General features: G+C 38.9%; 1 protein-coding gene and 1 long non-coding RNA gene across 2 annotated transcripts in view; one reads left to right on the top strand and one right to left on the bottom strand.

Moving 5' to 3' along the window:
- The first annotated feature begins 1,696 nt into the window (after positions 1–1,696).
- The window catches only part of TYR (tyrosinase), a 55,882-nt gene continuing 43,310 nt past the window's right edge, over positions 1,697–14,268 (top strand). The window contains exon 1 of the mRNA XM_080567597.1: positions 1,697–5,717. Within this exon, the coding sequence (XP_080423723.1) occupies positions 4,869–5,717 (849 nt within the window). The 5' untranslated portion in view covers positions 1,697–4,868. The remainder of the gene's footprint in view (positions 5,718–14,268) is intronic.
- The window catches only part of LOC308182728, a 48,151-nt gene continuing 42,144 nt past the window's right edge, over positions 8,262–14,268 (bottom strand). Inside the window, exon 3 of the long non-coding RNA XR_013942050.1 lies at positions 8,262–11,966. This is a non-coding gene — a long non-coding RNA (uncharacterized lncRNA). The remainder of the gene's footprint in view (positions 11,967–14,268) is intronic.

Genomic DNA, 14,268 nt, shown 5'->3' with positions numbered 1-14,268 from the left:
TAATACCCGGCCAATGTTTTCAGATCAGTGTGAATTCCTATTTTCTGGTGCACACAGTCTCTAGTGCTCCCAGTATCAGACCAAAAATACCATGGCCACGTTAGAAGAGCACTGATACAGTAAAACTCATTGGTTCAATGTTGTTAAAATGTGTAGACTAACTTTGTGCCAGCAGACTTTGTACCCAATCAAATATCATCTGTCCAAACATTTCTGTTTCTGCTAGAACGTGTATTTCTCCTCTTTCTATGCAATATAAAACCAGCATATAACTGTAGCACTAGCTCCGTCTTCTCTGGCTGATTCAGCAATGCTGAGACTGGGGATTCATGCACGGAGCAGGATATGCTGTTATCAGGAAGAGGGTTGATCCAATATTGCAGTGATTGCTCTTATTAAAATTATGTGATAAAATAATTTTAGCCTGGGAAGCCAACTACATCTGTGGATTCTTCTGCAAGAGCTCAGGGCTAAGGCTGGCATGGGGTGACAGGAGTGCTTTGAATTGCTGCACAAGCTAAGCTTAATCGAACTTTGCACTGAATTTCAGATTAGGGGCCCGTCATCCCACTCATGACTGAATATGCCCACGGGTACATCCATCAGACCATCAGCTGTGCTGACTGGATATTAGGCATGCTGCTTTTGAGTTAAAAGTTGATTACTTAGAGCATTCAGAACCATTTTTCAGCCCAGGGCTATGCTCCTTTCATACATCCAAATGGGTGTTTAAGCCTTATCTTCAAATATCATACCAAAAAGGGTGTGGAGATATTTGTCTTAGGCTAAAAAGCTTGTGGGAATTTGTAGTCTGCTTCTCTTAATAAAGAGCCTTGATTTGTAGAACTGAGCTGAGCTAAATTCTTATTTTCTAATCAGAAACTTTATTTTTTCTCACCTAAGGATGTAATGTTTAAATACCTAGCTTTTTCATGGCTCTTAATGATAGTCAGGACTCTTAAACTTATCCTACTCATTTATCAGCAGCCAGAAAACAGGCATTTAATACTAGTTTTAACCACAAATTAGTATCTATGACATATACATAAGTCATCATCCTACATCCACTACTGTTTTGCTTCTTCTGGGGGCCAGGAGACAGATTTGGCCCACAGGCAAACCACCAGGAAGAATGATAGCTCCATCTGGTACATGGGACATGGGGCAAGGGGAAGAAAAAACAATGCTTTGTCCTTCAGGTACCTGAAATGCAAGTTCAGCAGGAGCTCAGGCAAACCTCTGAAACCGGGTGCCTTGTGCAGTACGTAAGGCTGCTGATGCTGAACAACAGCGTGTAGCAGGTAAGGATCAGAGAACACAATTTAAGCTTATTGGTTTGTCAAACTGAATTTCCTGGCTGGCTAATAGGCTATCTTTCCTTCCATTTGTCAGTGCTCTCTCATTGTCAAAAGGTCCTTGTACTCATCTATCTCAAATAGCCATGTATTGTTTTACTATTTCTTTCTTTACAGAAGTTTTTCTCTCCACTGGAACTGAGCAGCACCAACTTTCTTTGTTTATCTAGCCTTTGTTTCTTAACAGTTCTATACCTGGCTTTTAAAATATTTGCTATTAAATTGATTCTCCACTTTCCCAACCTAGGTTTCGCTGTTTCCCTGCTCAACATAGACAATTGGACCTTAAAAAACACCAAATCTCTAAAAAATGGTAAGAATGATATTGAGAGATACAATCTTCACAGTATTATCCAAGTGCTAGAAGTTTTTAAACCCCACTAATATTACCTGAAACTTTGATTGCTTCAGTATCAGCAGCCTGAATTTGAAATTTCCTATGTTATTTTCCAAACGTAAGAAATTATCTTTTTGAAGATCAGCCTGGTCAGACCTGAGGAAGCCAAGGGTTATTTTTATGAGCTGATACTGTTTGTGATTTGGATTGTTCCTTTTCTTTGCCTGTAACTACATAAGAAAGCCATGGGTGGTGTCTATGTGAAGACTTTGGTTTAGCAATAGCAGCATAGTGCTAAAAGCTGTTTCTCACACCACAAGAATACCAGCATGTGAACTTCAAGAAGACTTCTCACCATGTCTGATGGTTTTCTTATTCATAACTACTGACTTCTCTAGAAAGTACTTAAGGACCTTGTAATGAAAGCACGAGTTAGATATTAATATTATTGTGTTGCTCTACTAGACTGAAAGCGATACTTTACTGATCTAGTTGCAAAGTCTATGGTAGAGTTAAGATATAAGGACATGAAGTAAAGTCCCGTGCTAGCTTGTTGTCAAAGACTGCCTCCATGAGACACAAAAGTAAGGTGATTCACGATCATTTTTGGTTTGGAATCAAGTAAACTTGGATATGGCCATCAAGCTGTTGTCTTTGGATACAGAAATTGGCATGCTTTAACCATGCTAGTCTTATGGATCATTTAACATTTGTGGGCCTTAAGTGAATGTCTCGACACCTACTCAAATGCAGAGACCCAGATATGAGAATGAAATCTCTTGGTGCATGCAGTGTGATGATACTAATCCACTGGAAGAACTCAAGAAAGAGTTCTCAGTCAAAAAAACTAAATTCAACTTACACAAAAACTTCAGCTAGACATGATGGTTGTGTTAGATGAACAGTGAAACAAAAGCGTGCTGGGCTGAAGCACAAGAGGAATGGAAAGTCTCATGAGGCCTTTTAAGTGACGAGAATTTTGCCTGGATGCAGCATGTGAGGTGTGACTGTCTCATGTTTTGGTGATTCTACAGTCACGCATGGGAATAGGAACACACATTGTCTTATTTGGTTAACTCTTACGGCTGCTTATATATGGAAGGCTTGATTTTCCAAATACTATCTGAATCACTCACAATTAATCAAAAGAGGCCTCCGCTCAGCAGTAGGTCAAAAAAGACGTATGCTGCTCCTCAGTCACATTTCTCATTCAGAGTTTCTCATTCATACAGTTTCACAGGGGATTCCTCTGTTAACTAGCTGTTTCAGAAACTTGTCATATGATAACTGTCAAGGCTTGTATTCATTTATTTTTTTTTTAAACATTGAACATTAAATCTCCATTGAATATAAAAGTAAGATATTGAATGTATTTTTTGTGTATGGTTGTCTGCATATATTTGAGGGCTTTTCTGGTTCACTCTGAGGCTGTGCCTCAGGCCTTTCCCAATCCCTGTGGCTTTTCAGTGAAAATTGATTACATTTCATTACAATGTCCTTAATGATATATATATTTATCATTATCCTCAGAGATGGGTCTCTTCTCACGTATACCAGTTTTGCACTAGCCTCCATGGGAGGAACACTAAATGAAATGAATTGCAAAGGTTTCCCAAACAGCCAGGCAGAGAGAAAATAAAATAAATTAAACAAGTAACATTTCTGTGATTAAATCTATTTTACAAGCTTAGCATGGAAACCAGGGGAATCAGTCAAACAACAGTAAGTATCAGCTTGTGGTTAGAAACATTTAAAATAAATAAATAAATAAATAAATAAATAAATAAATAAATAAAATAAAAACAGCTATTTTTTCATTGTTCTTCCTGCTCCAAGTGCCTCCATCACTGGCTCCCCAGCGCCAGGACTCGGGGATAATCTCCCTGAATATCTGAGGCGTAGAAGCCAACAGGATTAAAGCACCTCGTGCTCCTCAGCACAGTCATGTGGTGAGCTGCTGATCCCAGCAAAAGGCATCGTTTCTCAGCAGAGTTCTCACTTCATTTCCCTATATGTTGTCCCTGCCTTCCTGACATTCTCTGTAACCATGAGGAAATAATTCATTGTGCTTTTAGGAAAAAAAATAAAAATAAAAAACACTCTTCTAATAACAATGACAGCTGAAGAAAACTGGATAATTCGTGTGCAATTCACCCAGAAGGAAACCAACTGCTGTCCCTTTAATTCAAGGGGCAATTTCAAAGTATGTATAACATCCAATGTCTCTCATATTGCTCCATTAGCTCCGATCAGGCTTTCTTAGAAGAAGAAAAAGAAGGTGGGAGGTCTGGAGTAACATATTGAGCAAACAACATAGATAGGGGATTTGCAGACTTCATGGTGGGAGAAAGACCAAAGTCAAGGCTTGTTTTCCAGGTCCTGCTAAAAGTTCTTTTGTCAAGTCTGTTGGCAAATTGCCTGTACTTTCCAAAAAAACTGTGGAGATTTGGGCACAGATTTGAGTGTAGTCTTAACCATTAAAGTGCTATTGATTCCAGTGGAATTAAACTATTTTTTCTTGAAAAGTTTATCAGCTCTCTTGTGAAAATACTTTGTCATATGGTAGCCTGGGAAAAGCAGCTGTTGCTGAAATATGAAAAATGCCATGCCAAATCATGTGTTTGGTTTCTGCCCTATATGCACACTTAATTTGACTCCATCTTATGTTTACTTTTCCTTAAAAAAAATAAAATGTAGTCTACCCCAAAAATATTTTTCTCATTTTCATATTCACCGTGCATATTTAATTGATCAGATTCCTCTCAGGGTTTTTTTAAACAGTCATTTACACCAAAGTGTATTATCAAACAACTCTTTTGAAGATCCGACAGTTGTTTCTGCATCCAAATTTTAATTTTACTTCCTCTCCAATTGCCAGAAGAAAGCAATCATGTGCTAGGCAGAAGATTAACAAATTGTAATAAATGTCTTTATTTTGAAACCTGTAGGGGGTGGGCGAAAAAGTCAGTTGGCTTTCGCCCAGAACATGTGATAATCAGATTAACCATGAAGTGTATTCTCTGTGTAAATGTGCCCAGGGTAGGAATGGGGAAGGACATTGGTGGGTGTACTGTAGTAGAAGTCAGCAGTGAAGCATTCCCAGCAGAAGGGAGAAAATTCTTTTATACCCAGGACATTGCAGGGGTCAGAGAGGGCTCTCCATGCACTGAAGCGTAATGCTGATGCTCTCCTGCTGCTCTGTGAGGATGTCTCTGTTTGCCATGGGCTTCCTGCTAGTCATCCTTCAGCCGTCTGCCGGGCAGTTCCCCAGAGCCTGTGCAAACACCCAGAGCTTGCTGAGGAAGGAGTGCTGTCCTCTCTGGGACGGAGACGGGTCCCCTTGTGGGGAGCGTTCCAACAGAGGGGCCTGCCAGGCCATACTTCTCTCTCAAGCTCCACTGGGGCCACAGTTCCCTTTCTCAGGAGTGGATGACAGAGAGGACTGGCCTTCTGTGTTTTACAACCGGACCTGCAAATGTAAAGGTAACTTCATGGGATTCAGCTGCGGGGAGTGCAAGTTTGGTTTCTCGGGACTCAACTGCACTGAAAGGCGACTGAGAACGAGAAGAAACATCTTCCAGCTCACCAACAGCGAGAAGGACAAGTTCCTTGCCTACCTTAACTTGGCAAAGAACACCCCCAGCCAGGACTATGTCATTGCCACTGGCACGTATACCCAGATGAACAACGGCTCCAACCCCATGTTCAGAAACATCAATGTGTATGACCTCTTTGTGTGGATGCATTATTATGCCTCTCGGGACACACTCTTAGGTGGGTCCAATGTGTGGCGGGACATCGATTTTGCCCATGAAGCCCCTGGTTTTCTGCCTTGGCATCGTGTCTTTCTGCTCCTCTGGGAAAGTGAGATCCAGAAGATAACAGGTGATGAGAACTTCACCATCCCCTACTGGGACTGGAGAGATGCAGAGGACTGTGTGGTCTGCACGGATGAATACATGGGTGGCAGACATCCAACTAACCCTAATTTACTCAGCCCAGCATCATTTTTCTCCTCCTGGCAGGTAAGGACAGGCCAAGGGGAAAAGATGGGGAAGGAGAAGAACAAGGGAAAGGCAAGAGGAGGGGAAAGCTGATTGTGTCAGAACTATCCTACCTGACTTTAGGTACTTAAGTGACGTGCACAAGCTGGAGAGAAAGTAAACTGCCAGAGAACAAATGATTTTACATGGACTTGATCTTCATTTAGAGCTGTTCATTCATCTCTCTGTCTCTTCTTTGACTGTAGGACTTAGACAGCTTAATTAAGAACAAAAAAGTTAGTCTAGAAGGAGGAAAGTCATGTCTTTGTGTCCAAGCATGACCTTTAGCAGGCTAAACAGGCTCAGGTTTGCTGAAGCAGCCAGAAAAGATAAAAAAGGATTTATATATGCAAGTTGCTAGCACACAACCATTGCAAGACAGCTGGTGACTGAATAATGGAAACAGAAGGAAACAGTTTTCAGAGGCTCTACCCCTGTCCAGGTGTCTTCCTCCCTGCAAGTGTTAAAAACTATCCAATTAGTCTTGTCTGCTTTCAACTTAAATAAACAGACAAATAAATAAGTAATCTTTAGAGCATGGAAGAAACAGCTGTGTTATTCTCCTCTGTAGTTCAAAAGAAAAATAAGAAGGGATCTCTGTTGCTCAGAGGAACTAAGAAATAAACTCAATAGCTATTCCCGCCACTTAAAAGCACTGAAAGTTAGTCCCTAAACCAGGATTATTGTACATATTCACCTAGGAGATATTTACCTAGGTCTCATATATTTGAACTATACTGTGCTGTTCTAACACCAGAGGCTTCTAGATGTTTTTAGTCTCTTGCTCATTACTACCAGTGCCTAAAATACAGTGACATTAGCTTCCATAGACATACTCCATCTTGACAATAGCAACAGTCCCTTCTGGTGCTGAAGTCTATGAATACGTTGGTGTAAATCTTGCTTTGTTCTATTTATTTCTGTACCAATAGCCCAGACGAAGGTTGAGCAGTTTTAGTGATTTAATGAAAAGTGAAAGAGATACAAGGCAGCAGCTCTCAGATTACAAAACAATGACTAACAGGGCTTAATGTACTGGTTTTCTGTGTTTAATCTTGATTTGTGTCCCCTAAACAACATAGACTGTGTCTATACCTGTAAACTCAATCATTCCTGGGTACTGTAACATACCTATTTTAGGACATTCTTCGGCATATATTTTATATGTATTATACAGATATATATATGTAAATATATATATATTATATATCTATATTTATATGTAGTTGTACCCCAAGCAGGTACTTTTCAGGGACCATTTCTAGGAGGTTGTTTGCATACAGTTAAACCGTTTGGGAGACAAAGATGGGTTTGCTAGCATAGACATGGATTATTCTGTGCCATTTGGTCCTAGTGCCTGGGAACATTCCTGGCCACTTTTAATTTACCGGTGTAGGCATAGCCATAAAATACATATAGCCAAAAACATGTATTTTGATCCCATATATAAACCTTCAACTCATTTCTAACAGTATTTATCTGTATGAACTCTGCTAATTTAATTAGATTGCATTACCAGAATGAAGTGGATCTGATGCTGTTCAGTGCTAAACTAAATAAAAAGTTACATGGAAATGGTGCAAGTGTTAAAGTGGAATAAATGAAACTGGAATTGAGCGGGCTACCTGTGTCAAGTGTATCAGTGTACCTGTATCAGTGCAATACACTGGATGAGATAACCAAAGTAGTAGGAGACAGGGACTATAAAGGAATAAGCAAGTTGCAAGCAGTGTTTTCTAAAAGCCCTGGAGGGATCAGATAATTACGTGTAGCTTACTTTTTCAAAGGTATTATTAATCATATCCAGATTCTTAGAATTTCTCCATCATTGTAATAAATACCCAGACACTTTACCAGTGGTAGTGAATATATTTAAGAAATAGTCAGTTTATAACTTCTCATTTAAGGTCATTGTCACAAATATACTCTGAAAATAACTGCTTTTTTAATGAAATAAGTTGATTTTAAAATATATTTTTATAACTTCAGTGGGCACAACAATGAAAATTGTGCTATATTTAAAACACGTTCAATGTCAGCACGTAAAAACACCTAAGTATTTGCTGAAGCTTTCCAAGTAATTTCTGCAAATGGTTGCTTATCACTTACATTTTTCAGTCACTTCTGGAAATATTACACTTTCATCAAAATTTCCAAAACAGGATTATAAACAATTTTAACTTCAAATAGTGACATTCCATTTAACATCTTCTATCTGCTGCCTTATTTAGAGAAAGAATGAACGAGATTGATCAGAGCTGCATTTTCAGTCAGTTCAGGATGAAGATACCACACAAACTGATATTTCTTTATTGGCCTTGAATTCAAATTTAAATAATTGCTTAAGATAGAATAACTTAGTTGATACAAGTAGCACAAAATAAGAGATCAGAATTTCACTCCAGAAAATCAAAAGGGAACAAAAATAGAATTAGCTTCAGCCTGAAAACAGCCATAGGTTTGCTGCAGAATATGTTGATTATCCAAGCTCTGTAGCTAAACAACAAGGGGTAAAAAAGAAAAAAAAAAAAAAAAAAAAAAAAGAGGAGGATCCAAATATGTGAAGGAATTTAGGCTTTTATAAAGCCTTCTTTATATGAGGTAGAGAGGGCAGGAGAAACATTTTCAATAACACATCTATAATATGGTATCCTTCAATAATTTTAAGTCTATTTCCAAAGCATAACAAAATAATGCTTGTTACATTAGGAAATTCTGCGTGAGATGCAGTTATGGATTTATTTTAAAAAAAGGCAAAGTGCTTATTTGCAGAACAGCATCTCTTTTTTTTTTTTCTTTTCTTTTTAAGCCCTAAAGAAAAGAGAAAATACTTTATTCCATTGAGAAGTTGCCATGGCAACATGGATACCCATGAATACATGCTGAAATTCTTGCTTTCCCTTTACTTTTTCTTCGGCATGCTGCTATTACCACTTAGCTGAGTGAATTATCTGTCCACATTTTTCTCATGTTTATTATCTAAGTGAAACTTTTGATTCCTGACTCTGTTTTTACCAGCAAGACTATCAGGAATCTTTAGTATTTTTGTTTGTTTGCTTTGTTCATGATTTAGGGTGAGTGGGAAGGATTTTTTTGTATGCTTTCGGTTCCTTGCTTGTGATGATTCAAGTGTTGCATTTAGATTTATTTAGGACTGCATGACACCTACTAATGCTTTACCAAGTTTTGCAATTCCATGCTGATTTAACAGAAAGTGAGGTAGCAAATACAGCTTTTCCATGACATTCTGAGAGTTTTTTGTTTTTGTACTCATTTGTATCCAAGCTAATGGATTTGCTAAAGAAACAGTTATTATGCCTCACTTAAATAGTAATAGATGAAATTCTGCTCTCCTCTGCACCAGAGATAATTTGGAGAAATTACTGAAGTCAATGGAGCATTTTCTGCAATTAAAAGCAGAATCTTTCTGTTAGAAGTTAGCATCAGAGCTTTGGGGTTCCCTCCATGTGCTAGAGAGACGACGAGGAAAGTGCTGCTTTAGGTTTACAGTTGTGGAAACATGGCCACACCACTGGGTTCATCCCCCTGAATTTTGTCTCTTCCAAAAGAAGAGTGCCTTGAGAGAAGTAATTACACAGTGTGGAGAGCTGTCTGCTCTCAGCTGCGCTGGTGTAAGCCTGGAGCCAATTCTTTGCTGCAAGCACCGAGAATTTCCCTTAGCACTTCATTCCGTATCGCCCTGCAGAAACACTTACACAAATAGAAAACTACTACAGAAAGGGAACAAGTTACACAAATAACAAATGGATACAAGGCTCCTGAACTAATAATGGCAGTACTTTAGATCCATTACCTGGAAATATGACTTCATAAGGAATATGAATTTCAGCTATTCAGGTGCAGTTACTTAATTTTAAGCACAGTTTACCAAGGAACTGTACTTGTTAGTTGAATAGTCTGAGGGGAACATTTGAAGCTTTATTTTCTGTTCACCATTAAAAAGGGTTAACAAATTTCAAAAATATAAACACCAGAAGCCAACACATCTTGATTCTTAAACCAGCCAAGCCCTACATCCATCTGCTTGTGGACAGCTGAGTATCTCATAAATTATAACAGTTAATTTTTATTGCAACTTATAGGTTTTTGTGTCATCCATAAGCAGGTAAATAAATAAATAAAGCCCAAATGGAGCAAACAACTGTAAAAGAAGAATTTATCAGGACTGATCTCATGATATGCTATCCCCACCCTGAGGGAAGTGGAATCTGCACACAGCAGGGACAGCCAGTTGAGCATCCTCTGCCTTTTTATGTCATTATCATCTGAAAGTAATTCCTGCGCTTCCATGGGATCATGGATGGCTAAAAGCAGAGTTTGGCATGTGTCTGTCTCTTCTCTAAAATATAGCCATTGTTGATCAGGAATTGTGTAGCGTTAAAAAATAAACATATTCCAAGGTATAGAAATAAATAGCTAAGGAATTTCAAAAAAACAGATTGATTGCTTTTGTTTTGTTTTTAATAATGCACCAGAAAAAGAACCTTCCTGTAGAAAGGTAAGTCTTTGAGAATTTATGTTAGATGTGAAGACAACAACTCTAACAGAGCACAGCTTGAAGACAAGTAGAGATCAGGGAATCAGATTCTGTCAAGCCAGAAAGTGTTAATGAATATTTCAGCTGTAATTGATAGCAGAGTTTCCTACTCCACCCAAGCACAGTTCTGAGGTGTTGAACCAGATGTAAATTATCCACTAGTTTTGGGCTGTCTCTGAGCAAAGAGATTAAACTCAGCCAGCCTTTCCTGAAGGCTGAGAAAACACCTTGAAGGGCCTGGGTTTGTTTCAGTGCTGTCACTTCATGTTTGTCTCATATCTTTGTAGCCTGAGTTTTGTAGCTCTTCCAGTTAATGCTTATGCTAGAAGGGTCACAAAGATAATTAAATTTCTTTAAAGTTTAACTTTGCGATTTATTTTTATTTTTTTAATTTTTTTGCCTGTTTTACCTTTCAATTCCTGGTAATATTCAGGAGTACATGAACAATCAGATATAATGATACACAGTCTATTACAAACCTTTTGGGCTACTATAGATACAACACCTTTTAAAGTTCTACCTATAAAAGTGATCTCCCAAAGTACAGTTGTACAGTTTGTTCTACTGTAGATCGTTTGGGGATTTCCTTGTATTTTTCTCATTTTGCAAGTACATTAGCTTCTGCGTGCCACTTAATTAGGATTAGATCATGCCAGGCCCTAATGCAGCCAAAATAGATAAATAAATAAAAATAAAAAGTAAACCTCTTTACAATTGCCACGTTTTAAATCTGGCATGAGGGCTGCACTTTAACGCCATTCCCAAGCAAGAACATGTGAATAAATGGAGAAAGACAGAGCAGAGAAAGGCACTGAACCAGTACAAAATTTCTTTTAGACACATAATGGGACCCGGGGCTCCGATTTAGGCATCTAGACTTGTTGTAGGACAAGCAGACACAGGGGAATGCAGCAAGGAGGACTTGGAAATGCCCACATCCCACCCTTGGGAGTGGCAGGATGTGTCCCACAGACAAGCAAGTCAAGTGGTTGCTCTGGCTGCACTCTGAAGTATGTATGTTTAGGCTATATTAACCTGGAGCATAACACCATGAAAACATACAAAATCACAGAATCACAGAATTGTCTAGATTGGAAGAGACCTCCAAGATCATCTAGTCCAACCTCTGACCTAACACTAACAAGTCCTCCACTAAACCATATCACTAAGCTCAACAACTAAACGTCTTTTAAAGACCTCCAGGGATGGTGACTCAACCACTTCCCTGAGCAGCCCATTCCAATGCCTAACAACCCTTTCGGTAAAGAAGTTTTTCCTAATATCCAACCTAAACTTCCCCTGGCGCAACTTGAGGCCATTCCCTCTCGTCCTGTCACCAGACACGTGGGAGAACAGACCAACCCCCACCTCTCTACAGCCTCCTTTAAGGTACCTATAGAGAGTGATAAGGTCACCCCTGAGCCTCCTCTTCTTCAGGCTGAACAGTCCCAGCTCCCTCAGCCGCTCCTCGTAAGACTTGTTCTCCAGACCCCTCACCAGCTTCGTTGCCATTCTCTGGACTAGAGCTTCTGGAGAGGGGTGAATTTGGGCTTGGTGAACTTTTGGGTGGTCCTCTGTGGAGCCAGGAGTTGGTCTCGACGATCCTTGTGGGTCCATCCTGACTTGGGATATTCTGTGGTTCTTTGATTCTATGCTACACATATTGCAGGTCCCTATGAGCACAGATACAAAGCAAGCACAAAGAATTTGTCACCAAAAATCCCAAAGCTTTGAATTTAAAAATAGCAGACATAGGACTGAACACTGCCAAAGAGTCCTGTAACACAATTCCTGTTATTTAGGCACAGGGGCTGGTCTGTGTAAGCAGTAGCATACTAAAAGACAAAAGGGTTTCCCATTTGTGAAAAGGTGCGAGACAGCTGCAACAGTTACACACATTTACAGTCTGTTTTCTAAGAAATGATACAAAGAGCTGTGCTAAAGATCTCAGCTGCAGTGCACCAAGGGATTTTTTCTTGTTTTTTTTTTTTTTCTTTTTGGGTGCTACAAGGCCCAGGAATGATGTTGCACATTCTGGACTGCCATCTACTGGCATTTACTCTGCTAACTACTTACATAAGCTGATCCTCAGAGCATCTTGCTAACTATTTCTCTAGAGAGTGTGGATTTATAATGCAGAAGAGCAGACATTCGTTCCGAGTATGAAGCTTTTTACAGAGTGAAGAGAGAAAGTTGCTCAGGACTGTTACAAAATGGAATAAGAAAAAAACCAACATGTGTTTAAGCAGTGTTTTGCTAGTAGAAACACCTACTGAATTGTGAAAAAAATCTCAAATAATTTTCTTCAGACAGGATCTTCTGTGAAGCTATTTTATTCGCAATTGCAATGGCAGGCGTCCTGTCAATCAGGAGCGCATTTTAGTAAACAAATCATAACCTTTATTCCCTATTACCCGATGCCTGATCACCTCCCCTGTTTCCTCATTGGCTGAGTGCTACAGGTTCACAAGCTACTTGACGCTCCTCTATACCATATATGTACATTTTTTCTTTTTTTCAACCCTTTAATTTCTCCTTTCTTATGTTTTGAGAACTTGTGATCTTTGTTTTACCATTCTCACACTGCCCATCCTGTTTTTCTCAAGCTTCTACCTTATTTTGGAACAGTGAGGCCTTCTACTGTCCACTTATCTACTTAGCATTTCTCCTTACTATGACTACACAACTACCTTGGAATACAGAAAAGTAATTCTCTACTGCAAAAACACAGCTTAGTTTCTCACATGAAGCTTTTTACAGGGTGAAGAGAGATATTTGCTCAGGACCATTACAAAATGGAATAAAAAGAACAATGACGTGTTTAAGCAGTGTTTTGCTAGTTGAAACACCTACTGAATGAAAAGAAGGCAATTATGTGACCTATTTCATGTAAACTTTATGCAGATTAAATCTAGAAAAAAAAAAAAAAGAAAAAAAAAAAAAAAAAAAAAGCTTGACTGGCCTTTGTGCTGTTACAACTTACACAACACATGACTGATGAAACAGCAAATAATAGTTTCAGGATATAACCATACTTTGTAATACCTCAGTTATACCTTTCTGGAAAAGCATCCTGGCTAACTTTATGGCCAGTCTTTAATTTGTAGTGCAGAATAAATGGCAGAAGGGCACAGATAAGCATTTTCGTTCCTTCCCCTTATGCTGTTATTTCATGATCATGAGTTAATGGATACCTTATAGCATCTGGCTTCTGTTTGGTTAGTCAGAAAGTTAACAAGGGCTACACTGAGACATAAATTGAACAATAACAAAATAAATAGACATTTATAAGCCTCATAACATTAAGAGTTGCATTAAATCACGCCGAAACAGATAAACAAAACATTGGGGAAACGTTCCTTTGTTTAGTATATTTGAGCTCATGCCTGAAGATCTCCCATCTGAATATTTGAGTTTTGAAGACAAAATGCGGTTCCTCTTTAGGACACAATAGGGATGTGTCTCCATGGTGGTGGGGAGAAGATGAAAAGACAGGAGATGACAGGGCAGAGAAGCCGAAAGAAGATCTACATAAGGACTGGAGAAAACAGAGCTAGACAGAAAGCTTACATGCATGTAGTTTCCAAGCCAAATGCAGACTGGGAAATGGGTTGAGATCCACCAGCCAAGGCTCACTTGTTTTCTTCACTAGTGCATTTCTAGGGACATAAGGCTGTCCATTCTTTACAAACAAACAAATTACTAGAGCATTTCCCACAGCCTGAAACCTGTTTTCCTTTTAACTGGGTTGAACTACAAGAAAGTAAATTTTTACAAAAAGAAAACAATCATAAAAACAATAGTACAGCTGTACTTTGTGTTTATAAATGTAGGTCTTTCCATGTTGCTACATCTCCCTTCCTGGTGAATTCTGAAAAGAAACTTTTTAGAGCTGCCAGGAGGGATCAAGTTCTGCACACATGAAACTCTGTTGGATAACCACCTAAAGCCTCCAAGGGCATCTCACTAGTTTTA

Source organism: Anser brachyrhynchus, assembly GCF_964034855.1.
Source record: "Anser brachyrhynchus genome assembly, chromosome: 1".
Classification (NCBI taxonomy): domain Eukaryota; kingdom Metazoa; phylum Chordata; class Aves; order Anseriformes; family Anatidae; genus Anser; species Anser brachyrhynchus.
This window is presented reverse-complemented; position numbering and strand designations above follow the sequence as displayed.